The following is a 20,385-nucleotide window of genomic DNA, read 5'->3' on the forward strand; positions in this document are numbered from 1 at the left end:
TGTAGCCTTCCAGGACGGCTATGGCTATGTGAGGGTGCCGAGGCAGTGTTCATCCAGGTCTCTGTCAGGAAGGCGATGTCTGGGGAGGTTGGGTTGAGTAGGTCCCAGAGTTCAACAGCGTGTTTGCGGGCGGAGCGGGTGTTGAGAATGATGCATATGAGGTGGTGGGGTTCTTTCTTGGTCGGCAGCATGGTGGGGGCGGATGCTTATGAAGCTGCAGTTCCGGCAGGTGAAAGCTGCGTGGGTGTGCTTCGAGGTAGCCAGGAAGCAGGTTTGTGATCGCCCGGTGTTGAGTGCATGGAGTGTTCTGGCATCGTAGCAGTGTCGGGCGTCGTGGTGTTCACCGGATCCAGGGGTCCTGGCGCTGGACACGGTCCAGGCGCATATGGGCACAGACGGGCTTGCCTTAGGTGTGCATTTGGTGCGGCCGCTGCGCGGTCTCCATATGAGGGGATGTGGGAGGGAGGAGCAGCTGGGAGGCGAGAGTGGGGCGGTGAATGGGATTGCAAGGGGGCAGGGCAGCAGAGACGCAGCGGCGGGTAAACAGACGGGGTCCGCGGGAGAACTGGGCGCAGGAAGGAAAAACAAGTTTAGGCAAGAAAACAAGTACAGGCACAGAGGAATTAAAACAAGTCTGGGCAAGAAAGCAAGTACAGGCACATAGAAATAAAAACAAGTCTGGGCAAGAAAGAAAGTTAGGCACAGAGGAATAAAATCAAGTCTGGGCAAGAAAGCAAGTACAGGCACAGAGGAATAAAAACAAGTCTGGGCAAGTACAGGCACAGAGGAATAAAAACAAGTCTGGGCAAGCAAGCAAGTACAGACACAGAGGAATAAAAACAAGTCTGGGCAAGAAAGTAAGTTAGGCACAGGGGAAAAATACAAGATTAGGCAAAAGCAATGCAGGCAGAGTCTTGCAGCAGCGTGGGGAGCGACCTGTCCGCAAGCAGGGTTGATTAAAGAAGTAAATTGGCATCAGCCTAGTGCCGCAAACTCCTTAAAATATATTGATGAAATTTAGGCTGGAGGTTGAAGGGTCCAATTTGATGAACAGCTTTGAAGATCAGACAGAGTGCTTGAACAAAATTGTTTTAGGTATATTAGTATGTAATATCTGTAGCACCTAGTGTATCGACATATGCAACACAGAGGGCAGCTGAACCTGACAAACATATTACATCAGCATCTGTGACACTAACAAATCAACACAGCATCTCAGTTATCATGATATTCAATATCTAAGGTATCTGTATTTCTAAAAACACTAGAACTGTGGTATACACAGAGGACCACTGGTAATCCCAATACCCAAACCCTTCTAATAAAGACAAAGGTATTTTTAATTGTGAACCACCAAATAACTGATCAAAAAATAAAAACGTCAAGGCAGGCAGTACAAGAATCAGTTTTCAAATCTGAAACGCTCCACCTAAGTAGCTTGCCAATAAACCATTAGCAAGGTGTTAATATATCTTAATTTCTACCTTTGTTTCTCCTGCCCTGGGGTAAGTGAGAGGTGGCGGGGGAACTGATCAAAGTAACACCTAAAGGTGTATTGTACATTCACATTTGTCTTTTATGCTGATGATCCAAGATGAAACCGAAACACAGATACCCTACTAAGCTCCTGGACCTGTGGCACTATGTGTCCTGGTTTTTGGTACACTAAGCAGGAACACAGTTTAACTCCTAGCCTGAAATGTGTTTGTAGCTGCTGGAAACTAGTATTTTTGTCATTGCCAGTATGGTCTAAACATGTAGACTATGGCTATTTGAAAAACGCAGAGCATTCATCCCACAAATACCTGAAGAAGTATTTCTCAAACAACTAGCACATTATAATACATATGTGTGCATCACATCTACTTGACATACCTCCACGGCAGGCCTGGATGATTATGACTTTGGGTTTATTTCGTAGTCCCTTACAGTTCTTGTTGTTGAATATTTTAAAGATGGTGTCAACATGGAGGACACCCTTATTCTCATCTTGATAGGCTGTGCCACAGATCCTATCCCTAAGACCATGAGACATGATGGTTATAAAAGTACTGTCTGAATTTTCGTGCTCTGAACGCTTAGAAAAATTTGTAAGTGAAGTCTCCATGTCCTGAAACAGAAACAAAAACAAGAGTTTACAAAAGGGCATGTCATTTGTACTGCATTTATCTGTCTGTATACAGTACTTCCACCTACCAGTCTAGGAAATCAATAAAAACAGCGACAAGCTGAAAAAATCAAAACTGCATGAATATAACTAACTGTGTTGCTTGCTGTGATCTTTGAGAGTGATCCAGCGCAAGCCTAGAGTTGAAGCAGTACACAAACTTTATCATCAAATATGAGGGATTGTTCCAGAAGTTGGTTAGTAGAAAATGAGCAAGCAGCACTATCAGGAAGTGAGTAAGGTGTAAAGAAAGAAGGAGAATGTGAAGTGAGTGAACCGAAAGAAAAGCACCATTTAGAAGACAAAGACCTTAGCGAAACACAGTAGTACAGACCTACTGTAGGTAGCTGTAGGAAGCTGGCTGTGTATATACTATACCAAAGTAAGGTATAGTATGCACAGGGTCCAGTGGAACCCCAAAGGTAGGCGGAGGTAGAAGTTAGATAGAACCTTACTCTCTATTTGTGGTAGTGTGGTCATGCAGTAAGGCAGCATCAGAAGACAGTGTTAAGCATTTGTTGTACACACTCAGTTAGCAAATGAATTCACACACTCAAAGACTGAACTTCAGACCAATTGTTTTTGTATAAAAATATTCTTTTAGTTATTTATTTCTAGAACCAAGCAAGCCTGGCACAGGTAAGTAATAAATACTTTACAGTAGTAAATGCTGATTGTAACACTTTTGAATTGCAATTGTAAATTTACTTTGGTTTGACTTACAGTATTGTTTCAGAGAAATGCAATCACTTGTAAATACAGCACATAGACTTGAATGGGATTTTCAGTAAAATAGCAGGTAAGTTACTTTGGACTACTTCTCTTACACAGCGTAGTATACCTGGATACCACACTAAGGCATTTCCTGAAAACAGGTGAGTAAAAGCGTTTTTTACTTAAATTGTGTAATTTTAAAGAATTTCTTTAGGTTCTCAAACTCCACACTTCTAAACTTTTCCAAGAAAAACAGTCAATTTTTTCCTATGGAGGAAAATACGGTAATCGGTTTTGGTTTAAGTATTTGGAAGTGGGAGTTGAGGTTCTGGGGGTAGACTCAGGGGTCCCCTGGGTCAGTGATACACTAGGGCGGCCGAGTGCAGAGTGTTGATGCCCAATGTTATCCAATGGGGGTTAAGGGGCCTCCGGTTGGTGGCTGCTGACGAGTAGGCCTGGACAGCGAACTTCGCTCCGTTTGCGGAGTTTTCTGCATTCCGCACTCCACGGAGTGCAGAAAACTCCGCCTCGTGATTTGCAGCGGAGTTTTTTCCCCGCTTGCGATCGCAAATAGTAAGTTCGAGAGTACGAGCTGACGTTTGGGTAAAATTTCAACGTGAGCTGCAGGAATACCAGCACAAACTGCAGTTCGCACTGCACTCCACTTCTCTCGTAACTTCGCAGAGTTTTTTGTTAACTTCACAGGGTTTGCGTAGCAAAACTCTGCGAACTACATCCAGGCTTACTGACGAGCAGGCAACTTGGCAGTGTGGAGCAAAGCTCCTGGACTTTAGCTCAGGGCAAATGGGGAAACAAAGTAGCACAAAAGGTGCGCCCTCAGCGGCAATGGGGCGGCCAGGTGCAGAGTGCTGTTTCGAAGTCAGACGCTCCGTTTTCAATGGGGGACCTCCAGTTTTCAAAAGCCCTGCAGGCTCGGGACGAGGGACTCCTGGGTGCAACCACCACTTCGAGAGGTAAGTTGTGATGCTGGGGGTTGGTTAGGCATCGTCGGCTGGGCCACCCAAGGCCTTGGGGCGTCGGTTGCAGGGGTGCCTTTTAGGGTCGGATCGGTTTACCAGCTCCTGGTTGCGGTTGGAGGGATCCTCTGGATTGAGGCTGCAGGCATCGGCTGGTCTGGGATCGCCGGTTCTCGGGTCAGGATCGCCAGGGAGACCTCCTCATGGTGTTTGCCCACTTGAGCTCGGGCCTTGGACGGCAGGTGCAGAGTGGGGCGGATCGCGGTTTCTGGCTGGGGCCAGAGGTTGCAAGTGAACAAATCCGGTTTTCATGGGAGATGCAGTCTGTGGAAGTGAAGGCAGGCAGGTGCTCCAGGGTTCTTGAGGTTGCTGGCTGCAGGACACACTGGGATTTCGCAGCAGCAAGTTCAAGGGGGAGACAGGCCGGTAAGGCTGGGGCCAAGTCACTGGGCGTCTTCCTCTTGTTAGCTTCTGCACAGCTGTTCTTCTTGCCTGGATCTGAGGAAGCAAGGTGCGGGTGCCCCCTAAATACTAGATTTAGGGGCCTTAGAGTAAAGGGTAAAGGTAGGGTCCAATGGGTCCCTTCCTTCAGGTGAGTATACCCCCTAGTATGCCACCCTCCAGTAGGCAAAATGGCAGGGACTGAAAGCTGTGCCTCGCCTCCCCCATCTGAGGGGTGGAGTTGGCAGGGGTGAGCACACCTCTCTCCCTCACTTGGTTTTCCCGCCGGTTCTCCTGCCCAAAGTGGAGGTCAGAACTAGTGGGGACCAGTTTGTTGGGAGCAACAAGTGGCTTGGGGAAGCTCACAAAAGCGGCAGGCCTTTGAAGCTTCCCCTTCATGGACCCTGCCCATCCTGGGAGAGGCGGCTTAGCCCCTTGTCCCAGGACGTACATGGTTTCAGACCCCGAGAGCAACAGGCTCTCAAACCAGGGGTCCAGAAACATGTCTGATGGTGGCAGCTAAAAGCAGCCACTGAGTCTGGATACTAGTAGTTGGTCGTTTTTCAGGAGGTATCTTTAAGATGCCCTCTGTGTGCATACTACATTAAATCCCATAATGGCTTCTTGTGTCTACTCCGTCTGGGTCTGACTCCTCCCACACATTGGATTGGCTTTTGCGTGTGTCTTTCAATAATGAAAGCATGCAAATGGCTAAAGGCAGGTGCATGTCCCACCTCTTCTGTAATGTTCAATCCCACAGCGTTTTGCCTGCGGGAGCGAGCAGCGGCGCGCAGGGTGACAGCTGCATTACAACTGCCAGGGCTTTTATTAGGCAGCAGCTTAAGACAACATACTTCTTTTTTTAGCCTGCTTAACAGGCAGCACACAACTTGTGTTAATGGGAAGTGAATGTGCTTTCAAGGACAAAACTTCTAACTGTATGAGCTCGGAAGCCAGGTTCCATTCTCAAATGTTGCTCAATAGGGTTTGATTTTGGAAAAAAACATTTGATTTCCCTACACGCATTTAACAATACAGGTGTCCTGGACTGCAGCTGAAGTATTTCTGTTGATTTTTAGGTGCTGCTGTTGAGCACCAGAAACCACCAGCTCATATTCAGCACTGCACTTTCCCTATGTTTAAAACACCACTACATAATATAAAGCACGGCAACCTTCATTGAATATTGGTTTCGTTATTAAGACACGACACAAAACCCGTGTAAATATGAAGGGAACATGCTTAAAATGACAAAACCCCTGGCTCCAGCTGCACTCCCAATGGTTATTTTGTAATCAAGCAACTGCTGTGGCTTTTATTAGGCAGCAGCTTCAGACTACAAACTTCATTTTATAGTCTGCCTAACAGGCACTGCACAACCTGTGTAAATATGAAGGGAATGTGCTTTAAAGGACGAAACTTCTGGTTCCAGCTGCACCCCTAATGGTTAATTTGTAACCAAGCAACTGCCGGGGCTGTCATTAGGCAGCAGTTTTAAACAATGTTATATATATATATTTTTTTGCCTACCTACCAAGCAGCATATAACTTGTGTAAATATGAAGGGGATGTGCTTTAAAGGACAAAACGTCTGGCTCCAGTTGCACTCCCAATGCTTAATTTGTAACCTTACTACTACCGGGGCTTTTATTAGGCAGCAGCTTCAGACAACAAACTTCTTTTTTTAGCTTGCTTAACAAGCAGCATACAACTTATGTTAATGGGAAGTGAATGTGCTTTCAAGGACAAAACTTCTACCTGTACGAGCTCGGAAACCAGGTTCTGTTCTCAAATGTTGCTCATTAGAGTGTGATTTGGGACAAAGCATTTAATTTCCCTACACGCAGTAAAAATACAGGTGTCCTGGACTGCAGATATAGTATTTCTGTTGATTATTAGGTGCTGCTGTTGAGCATCAGAAACCACCAGCTCATATTTAGCAAAGCACTTTCCCTATGTTTAAAATACCACTACATGTGTAAAGCACGGTTTTACTGTCATATTTTGCGCAATAGCGTGTGATTTTCTACAAAGCACTTAATCTTACTAGATTTTTTTCAAGTGGAACATAACAATGTTGTGTAGAAGGCTGAATTAGGTGGTCGGTGTATTTTTTTTGGCGCATCGAGTGAACAGCACACATTGCATCTTTTTTTTTTTTTTTACTTTATTTTTCCAAAAATGTGCATACAGGAATAAAACGATCAGTACATTGCAGAGTAGAATATCAGTAGCAGCAGGAAGAACATGCACATCAGACCAAGCGTACATAATAGTAGATAATGATGGAAATGGACAATGCATTTCGGGCATTTCATAATGATAAGTTAAAATGCAATCAAAACATAGATTGGCAGTATTAGAGGACCATTTCTCTAGGAGAAACGGATATGTCATATGCAACACAACCGCGCAAGTGGTAGCCATCGAAGGATGATCGTTAATACTAACACAAGTACCAGAACTCTCATCTAGCCGACCCCCTCAGGAACAATACCATTTGCTGTCTGTGAGATTTGATCGGATCGTTTCTTGGCAATGTATTCCCTATATGGGCCCCAAATGTCCACTGGTCGAGACGAGCTAGGAATCAGAGTGGAGTATTCTTCGCAGTTTACGTTACAGAATACCCAACTACTCAGCCAAGCTCTTCGTGTTGGGGATCTCTTGCTGCCCCATAGTCAAAGTCAAAGTCAAATAATTTATATAGCGCGCTACATACCCAGAGGGTCTCAAGGCGCTTGAGGAAGGGTGGGGAATTACTTGTCGAATATCCAAGTTTTAAGTTGCTTTCTGAATGCTAGGTGGTTTTGAGTGAGGCGAAGGTGAGTGGGAAGTGAGTTCCAGGTTTTAGCTGCCAGGTAGGAGAAGGATCTTCCTCCCATGGTGGTTTTGTTGATGCGAGGTACAGCAGCAAGGGCTTGGTTGGAGGAGCGTAGCTGGCGGGAGGGGTGTAGAAGGAAAGTCGTGTGTTGAGGCATTCGGGTCCGAGTTCGTAGAGAGCTTTGTGTGCGTGGGTTAGGAGGCGGAATGTTATCCTCTTATTGACGGGGAGCCAGTGGAGGTTTTTCAGGTGACTAGAAATGTGGTCTTTACGCAGGATATCTAGTATGAGTCTAGCTGATGCGTTCTGGATGCGTTGGAGTTTTTTCTGAAGTTTTGCGGTGGTACCGGCGTATTGGGTGTTGCCGTAGTCCAGGCGGCTTGTGACCAGTGCCTGGGTGACCGTTTTTCTAGTTTCGGTGGGGATCCAGCGAAATGTTTTTTTGAGCATGCGAAGAATGTTGAAGCAAGATGATGAAACGGCGTTGACTTGTCTGTTCATCGAGAGTGTGGAGTCCAGGATGACGCCCAGGTTCCGTGCGTGGTCCGTCGGGATGGGTGCTTTTCCAAGGGCCTCTGGCCACCAAGAGTCATCCCAGGCGGAGGGGGAGGTACCTAAGATAAGGACTTCTGTTTTGTCAGAGTTCAGTTTCAGACGGCTGTGCTTCATCCATTCGGCTACTTCTTTCATCCCTTCATGTAGGTTGGTTTTTGCGGTGTTCGGGTCTTTGGTGAGTGAGAGGATCAGTTGAGTGTCATCAGCGTAGGAGATGATGTTTAGGTTGTGTTGGCGTGCGATGGTTGCGAGGGGGCTCATGTATACGTTGAAGAGGGTGGGCTGAGTGAGGATCCTTGTGGCACGCCGCAGATGACTTCAGTGGCCTCTGATTTGAATGGTGGAAGGCGGACTCTCTGAGTTCTTCCGATAAGGAACGAGGTGATCCATTCCAGTGCTTTAACTTGTATTCCTATGTTTCTGAGGCGTTGTAGGAGGGTGTTATGACAGACTGTGTCGAAGGCTGCGGAGAGGTCAAGGAGGATGAGGGCGACTGTGTCTCCATTGTCCAGTAGAGTTCGAATGTCGTCTGTTGCTGCGATGAGTGCGGTTTCAGTGCTGTGTTTGGCTCGGAAGCCGGACTGTGAGGAGTCGAGGGATTTGTTTGTTTCGAGGAAGGCGGCGAGCTGGTTGTTGACAGCTTTCTCGATGACTTTGGCCGGGAATGGAAGGAGCGAGATGGGGCGGTAGTTTTTGAGTTCGGTGGGGTCAGCTGTGGGTTTTTTCAGAAGGGCGCTGAGTTTGGCGTGTTTCCAGCTTTCCGGGAAGGTGGCGGAGTTAAGGGAGCAGTTGATGACGTCTCGGAGGTGTGGTGCTATGATGGAGTCTGCTTTGCTGAAGATATGGTGAGGGCATGGGTCTGTAGGGGATCCCGAGTAAATGGAATTCATCAGGCGGATGGTGTCCTCAGTGGAGATAGGGTTCCAGTCATTGAGGATGTTCAAGGGGGGTGAGGGTATGGCAGAAGGTTGGGAGGGTTGGTCTCCGGGTTGGTTGTCGAAGCTGTTGTGGATGTCTGCGATTTTGTTGTGGAAGAACGAAGCTAGGGAGTCGCAAAGGGTTTGAGAGGGAGTGATGTCGTTGGAGTTGGTAGAGGGGTTGGTAAACTCTTTGACGATGTTGAATAATTCCTTGCTGTTGTGGGCGTTGTTGTCTAGTCGTTCTTTAAGTGCGGCTTTCTTGGCAGTCCGGATCAGTTGGTGGTGTGTGCGGGTGGCGTTTTTGAAGGCGTCCTTGGTGCTGGTGTTTGGGTCTCTTTTCCAGGCCTTCTCGAGGGAGCGACAGAGTTTCTTGGATTTCTTAAGATCATCGTTGAACCAGGAAGCGTTTTTGTAGTCTCGTTTAATTTGACGTTTTTTCAAAGGTGCTAGGTTGTCGGCGCTGTTGGTTATCCATTGGGTGAGGTTAATGGCTGCTTGGTTGGGGTTCGAAGAGAGGGCAGGGGGGTTTTGAAGAAGCGATGAGGAGATCTGGTCGATGGTGATTTTGTTCCAGTTTCTTCGCAGAGTAGGTTGAGGATGGTTGTGGGATGTGGTCTTTTTGTAGACAAAGTGAACGCAGCTGTGGTCCGTCCAATGGAGAGCTGTGGTGTGACTGAAGGAGATATGTTTGCTTGAGGTGAAGATGGGGTCGAGTGTGTGACCTGCGTAGTGAGTGGGGGTGTTAACAAATTGTTTGAGTCCAAGGTTGGCGAGATTGTCCAGAAGGGTGGTGGCGTTGCTGTTGTTGCTCTTTTCCAGGTGAAAATTGAGGTCTCCCAGTAGAATGTAGTCCTCGGAGGGGAGGGCGTGTGGTGTGATAAAGTCAGTGATGTCATCACTGAATTGTGCACGGGGTCCCGGTGGCCTGTAGAGGAGGGTGCCTCTGAGTGTGGTCTTGGGGTCGGTGTGGATCTGGAAGTGGAGGTGTTCGGCGCTAGCGAGGTTGACATCTGAGCTGGTTGAGATTCGAATGGAATTCTTATGGACAATGGCGATGCCTCCTCCTGTTTGCTTGGTGCGGTCCTTACGGATGATCTTGTAGCCTTCCGGGATGGCAATGGTGATGTCTGGGGCTGAGGAGGCGTTCATCCATGTTTCTGTTAGGAAGGCGACGTCCGGAGAGATGGTGTCTAGTAGATTCCAAAGTTCGATGGCGTGTCTATGGACTGAGCGGGTGTTGAGTAGGATGCATTTTAGGTGGTTGGTGTCAGATCTCTGTTTGGTGTTCGTGGATGTGGAGTTGGTCTTGGTGCTGTCGTACTTGCAGGAGTTGCATGTGAAGGGTCCATGGGTGTGTCCAGGAGCGGCTTGGGCGCAGTTAGGGAGGCGGCCGGGATTTAGGGCTAAGAGGGTGGAGGCGTCGTATGTAATGCGGGAGGGATGGGTGGAGCGGGGGTCAGGGGGACTGGCGCTAGGCGCGGGCCAGGCGCGGACGGGCGTAGACGGGCTTACCTTTGGCGCACCTTCGGCGCGACTGGGGCACGATCGCTGCGCGTAAACGCTGCACGATTGTGCAGCTGTCATTAATGGAGAGTGGAGGGGGGCGGAGCGTGGGCGGGGTGGCTGGGAGGCGGGAGCGTGGGGGGAGGGACGTGCTGAAGGCACAACCAAATGGCAATACGTGGAAAAACAAAGCGCAAAGGCTAACACGCCGATATTAGGGCACAGGAAGAGTAAATTAAAGGTTAAAGCTTATGTAAATGCTATTTAAAGCACTTTTCAGCACACAGGCACCAATTGCGAGTCAAGAGATTACATAGGCAGACACACGGCACAACCAATGAAAGTACAGCAGTGCGAGGCGCTTGTGGAGGAGAGCAGCGCTACGATACCCAGAGGCTGCAGGAGGCAAGGGGGAGCAACCGCTGCGTCCGGAGACAGGCTGGTCACAGGGAAATGTCGGACCGGACGATGCAAATAGTCAGTGGGTGGGCGGGGCGGCTGGGAGGCGGGAGCGTGGGGGGAGGGACGCGCTGAAGGCACAACCAAATGGCAATACGTGGAAAAACAAAGCGCAAAGGCTAACACGCCGATATTAGGGCACAGGAAGAGTAAATAAAGGTTAAAGCTTATGTAAATGCTATTTAAAGCACTTTTCAGCACACAGGCACCAATTGCGAGTCAAGAGATTACATAGGCAGACACACGGCACAATCAACGAAAGTACAGCAGTGCGAGGCGCTTGTGGAGGAGAGCAGCGCTACGATACCCAGAGGCTGCAGGAGGCAAGGGGGAGCAACCGCTGCGTCCGGAGACAGGCTGGTCACAGGGAAATGTCGGACCGGACGATGCAAATAGTCAGTGGGTGGGCGGGGCGGCTGGGAGGCGGGAGCGCGGGGGGAGGGACGGGCTGAAGGCACAACCAAATGGCAATACGTGGAAAAACAAAGCGCAAAGGCTAACACGCCGATATTAGGGCACAGGAAGAGTAAATAAAGGTTAAAGCTTATGTAAATGCTATTTAAAGCACTTTTCAGCACACAGGCACCAATTGCGAGTCAAGAGATTACACAGGCAGACACACAGCACAATCAATGAAAGTACAGCAGTGCGAGGCGCTTGTGGAGGAGAGCAGCGCTACGATAACCAGAGGCTGCAGGAGGCAAGGGGGAGCAACCGCTGCGTCCGGAGACAGGCTGGTCACAGGGAAATGTCGGACCGGACGATGCAAATAGTCAGTGGGTGGGCGGGGCGGCTGGGAGGCGGGAGCGTGGGGGGAGGGATGGGCTGAAGGCACAACCAAATGGCAATACGTGGAAAAACAAAGCGCAAAGGCTAACACGCTGATATTAGGGCACAGGAAGAGTAAATAAAGGTTAAAGCTTATGTAAATGCTATTTAAAGCACTTTTCAGCACATAGGCACCAATTGCGAGTCAAGAGATTACATAGGCAGACACACGGCACAATCAATGAAAGTACAGCAGTGCGAGGCGCTTGTGGAGGAGAGCAGAGCTACGATACCCAGAGGCTGCAGGAGGCAAGGGGGAGCAACCGCTGCGTCCGGAGACAGGCGGGTCACAGGGAAATGTCGGACCGGACGATGCAAATAGTCAGTGGGTGGGCGGGGCGGCTGGGAGGCGGGAGCGTGGGGGGAGGGACGGGCTGAAGGCACAACCAAATGGCAATACGAGGAAAAACAAAGTGCAAAGGCTAACACGCCGATATTAGGGCACAGGAAGAGTAAATAAAGGTTAAAGCTTATGTAAATGCTATTTAAAGCACTTTTCAGCACACAGGCACCAATTGCGAGTCAAGAGATTACATAGGCAGACACACGGCACAATCAACGAAAGTACAGCAGTGCGAGGCGCTTGTGGAGGAGAGCAGCGCTACGATACCCATAGGCTGCAGGAGGCAAGGGGGAGCAACCGCTGCGTCCGGAGACAGGCTGGTCACAGGGAAATGTCGGACCGGACGATGCAATTAGTCAGTGGGTGGGCGGGGCGGCTGGGAGGCGGGAGCGTGGGGGGAGGGACGGGCTGAAGGCACAACCAAATGGCAATACGTGGAAAAACAAAGCGCAAAGGCTAACACGCCGATATTAGGGCACAGGAAGAGTAAATAAAGGTAAAAGCTTATGTAAATGCTATTTAAAGCACTTTTCAGCACACAGGCACCAATTGCGAGTCAAGAGATTACATAGGCAGACACACGGCACAATCAATGAAAGTACAGCAGTGCGAGGCGCTTGTGGAGGAGAGCAGCGCTACGATAACCAGAGGCTGCAGGAGGCAAGGGGGAGCAACCGCTGCGTCCGGAGACAGGCTGGTCACAGGGAAATCTCGGACCGGACGATGCAAATAGTCAGTGGGTGGGCGGGGCGGCTGGGAGGCGGGAGCGTGGGGGGAGGGACGGGCTGAAGGCACAACCAAATGGCAATACGTGGAAAAACAAAGCGCAAAGGCTAACACGCCGATATTAGGGCACAGGAAGAGTAAATAAAGGTTAAAGCTTATGTAAATGCTATTTAAAGCACTTTTCAGCACACAGGCACCAATTGCGAGCCAAGAGATTACATAGGCAGACACACGGCACAATCAATGAAAGTACAGCAGTGCGAGGCGCTTGTGGAGGAGAGCAGCGCTACGATACCCAGAGGCTGCAGGAGGCAAGGGGGAGCAACCGCTGCGTCCGGAGACAGGCTGGTCACAGGGAAATGTCGGACCGGACGATGCAAATAGTCAGTGGGTGGGCGGGGCGGCTGGGAGGCGGGAGCGTGGGGGGAGGGACGGGCTGAAGGCACAACCAAATGGCAATACGTGGAAAAACAAAGCGCAAAGGCTAACACGCCGATATTAGGGCACAGGAAGAGTAAATAAAGGTTAAAGCTTATGTAAATACTATTTAAAGCACTTTTCAGCACACAGGCACCAATTGCGAGTCAAGCGATTACATAGGCAGACACACGGCACAATCCATGAAAGTACAGCAGTGCGAGGCGCTTGTGGAGGAGAGCAGCGCTACGATACCCAGAGGCTGCAGGAGGCAAGGGGGAGCAACCGCTGCGTCCAGAGACAGGCTGGTCACAGGGAAATGTCGGACCGGACGATGCAAATAGTCAGTGGGTGGGCGGGGCGGCTGGGAGGCGGGAGCGTGGGGGGAGGGACGGGCTGAAGGCACAACCAAATGGCAATACGTGGAAAAACAAAGTGCAAAGGCTAACACGCCGATATTAGGGCACAGGAAGAGTAAATAAAGGTTAAAGCTTATGTAAATGCTATTTAAAGCACTTTTCAGCACACAGGCACCAATTGCGAGTCAAGAGATTACATAGGCAGACACACGGCACAATCAATGAAAGTACAGCAGTGCGAGGCGCTTGTGGAGGAGAGCAGCACTACGATACCCAGAGGCTGCAGGAGGCAAGGGGGAGCAACCGCTGCGTCCGGAGACGCAAAGCAACCTCCCTTTTGACCAACAGAAAGCCCAACGCAGCAAATTTCCTTACTGTCCGAGGGAAATTGGCCACACATCCAAGTAATGCGATCTCAGGGATGGGTACTAGCTGCATGGAGAGAATGTCGCCGAGTGTGGTATGTATCGAGGACCAGAATAGGTGTATTTTGGGGCATGACCAAGAGAGGTGAGCAAAGTCCGCAAAAGGAGCACCACATTTCTGACAGTGGTGGGGCCTACTGAGGTCAATTCTATGTGAATGTGCCGGTGTATGATACATTCTGCGAAAAAACTTAAAATGGAGAAGTTTATGCCTACTGTTTAAAGAGATCTCCTTTGTTGCCCTACAGCACTGTTCCCATTGGTCATCAGTAATGGGCTTACCGAGATCCACCTCCCACGCACCTTAGTGTCAGAATTAGGAATGGATGTACTACATTGCTTGTACAGTTTAGAGACTAGATGTGCACCTGTAGGGTCCATAATGAGCAGCGTCAATGGAGGGGTTGGTTCAGTGGCAATCGGGAATGAAGGAAATGTGGCCTGAAGCATGGACTGTACACGTGACAGAACAAAGGTGTCCATAAAAGAGCGTTCCAAAAATCTGACATCCTCCAACACGAGAAGGCGCGGTCTTCGGGGAACAAGTCTCCTATCGTGCGAATGTGAAATTTTTCCAGCGTGCGTTGAATCAGTATCTCACCAGTCTGCGCAGTCTGTCCCATGCCCAGCATGTGGTCGATCCTGTTTGAATGTCTTGGGGATCCCGAGGAAATCCAGTAGGCAAAATAGTGGAAAGGTGACGAGGGAGCACCAGGTCGGCTTCTGGCTTCAAATATGGGATGCGGGCATCTGGGTGGAACCAGCCATGCGCATAGCAGCATTGTGCTGTCAGATAATATAAATAAAAGTCCGGGAGACCGAAGCCCCCCCTAATGTATGGTAGGGTCAGAATCCGCCAGCTAACCCGAGGTGTCTTATTCCCCCAGACAAGAAGTAATAGTAATGTATGTAACTGCGAAAAGAAGGTTTTGGTGAGTGGGATGGGCATACTTTTAAAAAGATATAAGAACGGCGGAAGGACTACCATTTTAATAATGACGACTCTACCAGCCATTGACAATGACAGACGTAGCCATCTCACGATCTGAGATTGGAGAGAACTGATCGCCCTACCATAGTTCAGTCTAATCATGGTAGTTGTATCTATGTGGACATGGATACCAAGATATTTGACCGAGTCTTGGAACCATTCAAGCGGAAATGCACAAGTCCAGGCAGACGTGCTAGTCTTGAGTGGAAAGATGACTGACTTGTGCCAGTTAATGTTGAGCCCGGAGAATTTACCGAAGCGTATTGTTTCCAAAATGAGCGGTTCGAGGTTGAGCTGGGGCATTCTAACATATAATATAGTGTCATCTGCATAAAGCGAGATCAAAAGTGGGCCAGTGCAGAACTGAAGGCCACAATGTAGGTGCTTTTCTTGAAAATGGCGAACCAGGGGATCCATTGCCAAAATAAAAAGCAATGGGGACAGGGGGCAGCCCTGTCGCGTACCCCGGGATAAGGTGAAAGGGCCAGAAATCGTACCGTTCAGACGCAATCTAGCAGTTGGCTCGGTGTAGAGTAAAGCAACTGTGGAGAAAAAGCACTTGGGAATGCTCATGCGACTCATGACGGACAGGAAAAAAGGTCACTCAAGGGAATCAAATGCCTTCTACGCATCAAGGAGGATGGCGGAGGCTGGCGAGGTGGGGTCGATCCTATGCAAGACAGTAAACAAGGTCCTCAAATTTAGGGAAGTGGACCTATGTGGCACAAAACCCGACTGACGGTGAGATGATGGATTCCATTAATAAGAACAGTCGTATTGCGATCACCTTGGCAAGTATTTTGTAATCAAGGTTCAATAAAGACAGCGACCAATAAGAGCTACACAGTTTAGGGTCTCTGCCGGGCTTAGGAAGGAGAATAATGACTGCCTCCCTGAATGTTGGGGGAAGGCGACCTACCTCCAGCGCTTCAGCATACACCTCTACCAACCGTGAAACCAAGATATCTATGTATGCTTTATAAAACTTGGTGGAGAAGCAGTCAAGGCCAGGAGCTGTGGAGTTCCACAGTGCCTCTATGGCCTCCAGAAGGCTGTCCTGGGCAATAGGAACCGCCAAAAAATCCTGCATATATCTTTCTAAATAGACCATGGCAATCTCTGCCAAGTAGTCCCCTTGATCATGCAAATCTCCAGAGATTCTGAACGTATATATATTGCCTTATAATATGAAAGAAAGGAATCACATATATCTGGGGTAGAGTGTAGCAAAGTGTCATGTGGGCCCATGATCTCCGTGATGTAAGATGAGTCCAGAGGGGGACGCAGGGTCTGAGCCAATAATCTACCAGGACGTTCGCCTTCACCATAACGCCGCGCGGTATTTTGCTTATTTAGGAACAATAACTCAAGTTCTGCTGTTTCCCTAATTTCGAGCAGCAGTGCCAGCCGTCTAGCCTCATCTGTACTGGAGGTGGCAACCATTAATTCTCGGTCCAGAGCGGCGATGTCTGTTGCAATGCAAGTCAAAGTAGAACGCAAATCACGTAACACACCAGCATGTTTCGCAATACATACGCCTCTGATGTAGGCTTTGAACCCCTCCCAGAGAACTTCCCAGGTGTCCATTGACCCAGTATTAATTTCAAAATAGTCCTCAATGGAGCTCCGAACTTCCTCGTGAAAAACCGGGTCCGCAAGCGCCCTTCCAGGAAAGCGCCATTGCCGCTCATAGCCACCAGGCCTGGGAACATTTAATTGGAGAACCTGAGAGTGGTCCGAAAGTGTACGGTATAAAGTAAGTAGCCCACCCACCCAGCCTGCAATTCCCAGGGAGACTAACCAGTAGTCTATCCTGGTCCATGTATTATGAAACCCAGAATAGTGGGTGAAGTCCGGGCAATGTGGGTGCAGTTTGCTTTCAATGTCTATCAAGGAAAAATGAGTGCATATGTCGTGTAGGGCCTGCCGGGAGCGAGTTTTAGTAACCGGAGAAGAGGAAGTAACGTCCCTGGCCGGGTCCAGCAATAAATTGAAATTGCCCCCCATTATCAATAGTCCAGGATCAAGTGTGAGGAGCTACACATGTAGTTTGTGGGAAAAAGAGGGGGAGTCTATATTTGGACCATAAACCCCAATAAATGAAATCTTGTGACCCAGAAGGGAACCTGTAGCAATCAATCAGAGTTTGACCCTCTAAATCGGTCACGGTCTTGTGCAGTGCAAAGGGAACACGTTTGTGTATGAATATGGTAACCCCCCTAGTGTAAAACAACTGTAGTTGGAGAAAAATAAATGGGAACCCCAGCTCTTGGCAATGGAGGTGTGGTCAGAATCGGACAAATGGGTCTCCTGTAAAAATACAATATCGATGTTGTGTCGAATAATATAGTTGAGGACTTGTCTACGCTTCTTAGTGTTGTTTAGACACCTAACGTTCCACGACATCAGGGAGAGCCCGGAGGTACCAGGATGATGCCCTAGATTAACCATTAAAAAATCGTAAGCACATGAAAGTCGCAATGTATGCAAATCCTCCGCCACAAACGAACACACTGAGCAATGGCTCTAAAATGAGCAATGAAATTAAACAAATATCTCACCCGCCACCCAGCCTATTTTGGACCCCAAAGAGGCAAACCCCAACCGTCTTAGCCAAACACGAGTGCAGTGTGAACAAACCCATTACTGTAGGAAACAAATGGGCACATCGCAAAAATACCATACAAAATAGAGAAACTTTAGTATTCACCTTAGGGCGTGGCGACTCCACGCCGGTCGGGCGGAGAGCAATATGACTTCAAAAGATGGAAAAGAAAGACATGAATGTATAAAACACAGCAGAGCACAGTGATAAATGTAATAACCAGTCAACCAGTCACGGGATCGGAGAATAGTTCAAAGCTGTCTAGTGAACCTCCTTGAGACAGGGAGCCCGTTCGCGGCATGCCATTCGCGCCTGAGCTGCTTTTCCTGTAGTCCTGTCAAAATTCCTGCGCCTCTGTGGGGTTTTCAAAGATACGAAACCTGCCATCCACATCGACCCTCAGTTGTGCTGGGTACAGCATGCCGTACCGGAGGCCCAGGTTTTTCAGGGTGGCTTTGACACCGTTGAATTTGCGCCACGCCTCCTGAACCATGATGGTAAAGTCAGGAAAGAAACCCAATTTGTTCCCTTGCCATTGGATGTCACCCTTGTCCCGAGCTGAACGGAGAGCAGCATCTCTATCTCTAAAGTTCATGAGGCGAGCAAAATTGGGACGTGGGGGCAGACCCGGTCCAGGACAGGGCCCCAACGATCTGTGAGCGCGCTAAACCACGAAGCCCTGTGTGAACTCGTCCCTACCGAACAGTTCTGTGAGAAGTTTCTCCACAAAGATGTCCATACGCCCAGTGGAGGTTGTCTCCGCAACACCAATGATTCGAATATTATTGCGGCAGCTGCGGGCCTCCGAGTCCTCATTCTTGATGGCCACGTCTTTGAGGATCTTTTCCAGCCTGTCTAGTCGCTTCAGTGAGGACGAGGCGCCATCTTCAATGCCCGATACTCTTGCCTCCACCACATCTAGCCTTCGATCGTGCCCCTGAATCTTAGACCCCATATCAGCCAATTTCTGGTCAAGGTCGTCAAATCGGTTATCGAGTGACTTGAAACTGGCCCTCATTTTGTTAAGCATGGCCATAGTAAGCGAGGTAGAGTGCTCCGAGTCGTTTGATCCCATTGGCCCGTCAACCGGGCCAGGGGGGACGTCCGAGGTGGGGCCAGGAGCCTTGTCGAATTGTAACTTGCGTTGGTTGGGGTCTTTCTTCCCCATGTCGCAGGAGGTGGAGGAAGGGTTGCTGGAGGACAGGCAGGGTTGCAGTCGCGGGACAACCAGAGGGCAGTGAGGCGCTAGACGCTCGCAGGAGGAAGGCTCCGTCAACGTGGTAAGTATCAGGATGAACACACGGTGGATGGCAGTAAGAGCCATCACAACAGTGACAGTCAGCTCAAGGATGGCGGACGTGCAAACAGAAGAAACCGCTGGCGTGGAGCAATCGGACCAGAGGCAGGGCTCAGGCAGAACACATAGGAGTATGCCAGCCGTCCCCGCAGCATCATGTCCACGGCCCACCTCGAGCCAGGCAGGCTGGTATATTAGGCCAAGGATTAAAGAGAACACCTCTGTGGAACTGGCAAGAAGCAAAGTCAGCAGTACCCCCCGGAGCACGCAGGTAGGGTCAAAGCTTGAGTCAGCAAGCAGGGGAGCACCAAGCACCCAGGGGCAGCAGGCTTCTTCAGTGGATCATCATTGGGGTGGAAATGGTAGACCGTCATCCACACCTCCACACTAGTCTCCCCCGAGCCGGCAGTCGCAATTCACAGCAGGCAGCTGGTCCGCGGGGAGGATGGGGGGAGGGAGCAAGCAAGCCCGGCAAGGCCCAGTGCCGCCACTGCCCCAGGTTGGAGTGTAGGGGCACCCGCACTAGCCCGCCCCACCTTCCGCCGCAACCAACAAGCGAGGCCCGGCACAGAGACAACCATTCAGACTAGGGAGGACCCAGAAGCGCTCCGCAAACGGTGGGACCCAGTCGGGAGCCGCAGCGGGAGGGGCGGGGGGGAAGGAGAGCCGGCAGTGGTAGCGCGGAAGGAGCGCAGGGCAACGCCGGACACCTACCCGGGCCGCACTCACCTCCCCAGTAGACTGCCGGATCTTCGTCAGTGGAAGGCCGCAGGGGTCGCGCCTGCCTCTAGCCCCAGTCCGCTCCACGCCAGGTCAGCTTGCCGGTATCATCCCTATCAGGCATCAGGTCACCACAGCAGTTAATAGAAGCAAATGGAGGGTGTCTGCTGCAGCTAGGGATATCGAAACATCGTGAAATATGAAGTTTGCCAAGCCCGACCGGCAGAGCTTCAAGCTAAGGCGGCCATCTTGGACGCCTCTGTGGCCACGCCCCACACACATTGCATCTTTAATGGGCTACGGAACTTACTTTTTAAATTAAAGTCCTGCTTTAACTTTATGGTAGGTTCATGGTTTTTATTTTACTAAGTTAAATGCATTGTTGTGGCTTAACGTAATATACTTTTGTAAGCTTGTGACAAACACCCAAATACATGTAAATATATTTAAAGCAAAAAAAGAAGCAGCTTTAGCCACATGCTTTTTTTCCCCTTGAGTTTATCATCCTGTTGTTTCTGTAGGTTACTGATCTGCATCCCACAGATGCTGTAGACGAAAAGATTACGATCTTTACTACAAGGCTCCTTTTCACTTCAATAGCTCCTCCTCCTTTCGCTACTGTAGGACACATGCTAAGTTTTCACACAACAGCAGACTTTTAGGCTCCTTTTTATTTTTCCAGGAACAAATGCCCATACGCTAGGATTTATTCACACCGCTACACAAGGCAGTGTAAAAACAACATTTTTGAGCTGCACCTATGTAACTTTAAACTTATACTCCAGCTTTACAGTACGGTGGCAAGGTGGGGTCAACAGTAGAGGAATGCCCCAATGATGAGAACTGGTGGACTGCAACATTCCTCTCTCCCCGTCTTGTCTCTGCCCAACAGGATGAGTGGAGTTCACCTTCCCTCTCACTGCTGGACGCCTCAGAGGAATACGGAGAGGGCTCCTTTAACTGGGGAATCCCACACTACGAGACTCCGCCCCCGGATGACATTACCACATTCAGCGGGGTAAGGAGAGACGCTTCCAGGAAGTCGGTGTGTGCTAACACCGGAGAAGAGAAGAGGAAGGCGTTGGGGAGTAGAACGTTGTGTGTTACGGAGGCC

General features: G+C 49.5%; 1 protein-coding gene across 1 annotated transcript in view; it reads right to left on the bottom strand.

Annotated features, from left to right (window-relative positions):
* LOC147729766 (caspase-1-like) overlaps positions 1-20,385 on the bottom strand; it is a 793,050-nt gene that overhangs the window by 310,858 nt on the left and 461,807 nt on the right. Inside the window, exon 5 of the mRNA XM_086954652.1 lies at positions 1,876-2,110. Coding sequence (XP_086810778.1) covers positions 1,876-2,110 — 235 coding nt within the window. The remainder of the gene's footprint in view (positions 1-1,875; positions 2,111-20,385) is intronic.

Source organism: Lissotriton vulgaris, chromosome 2_1 (assembly GCF_964263255.1).
Source record: "Lissotriton vulgaris chromosome 2_1, aLisVul1.2, whole genome shotgun sequence".
Classification (NCBI taxonomy): Eukaryota; Metazoa; Chordata; class Amphibia; order Caudata; family Salamandridae; genus Lissotriton; species Lissotriton vulgaris.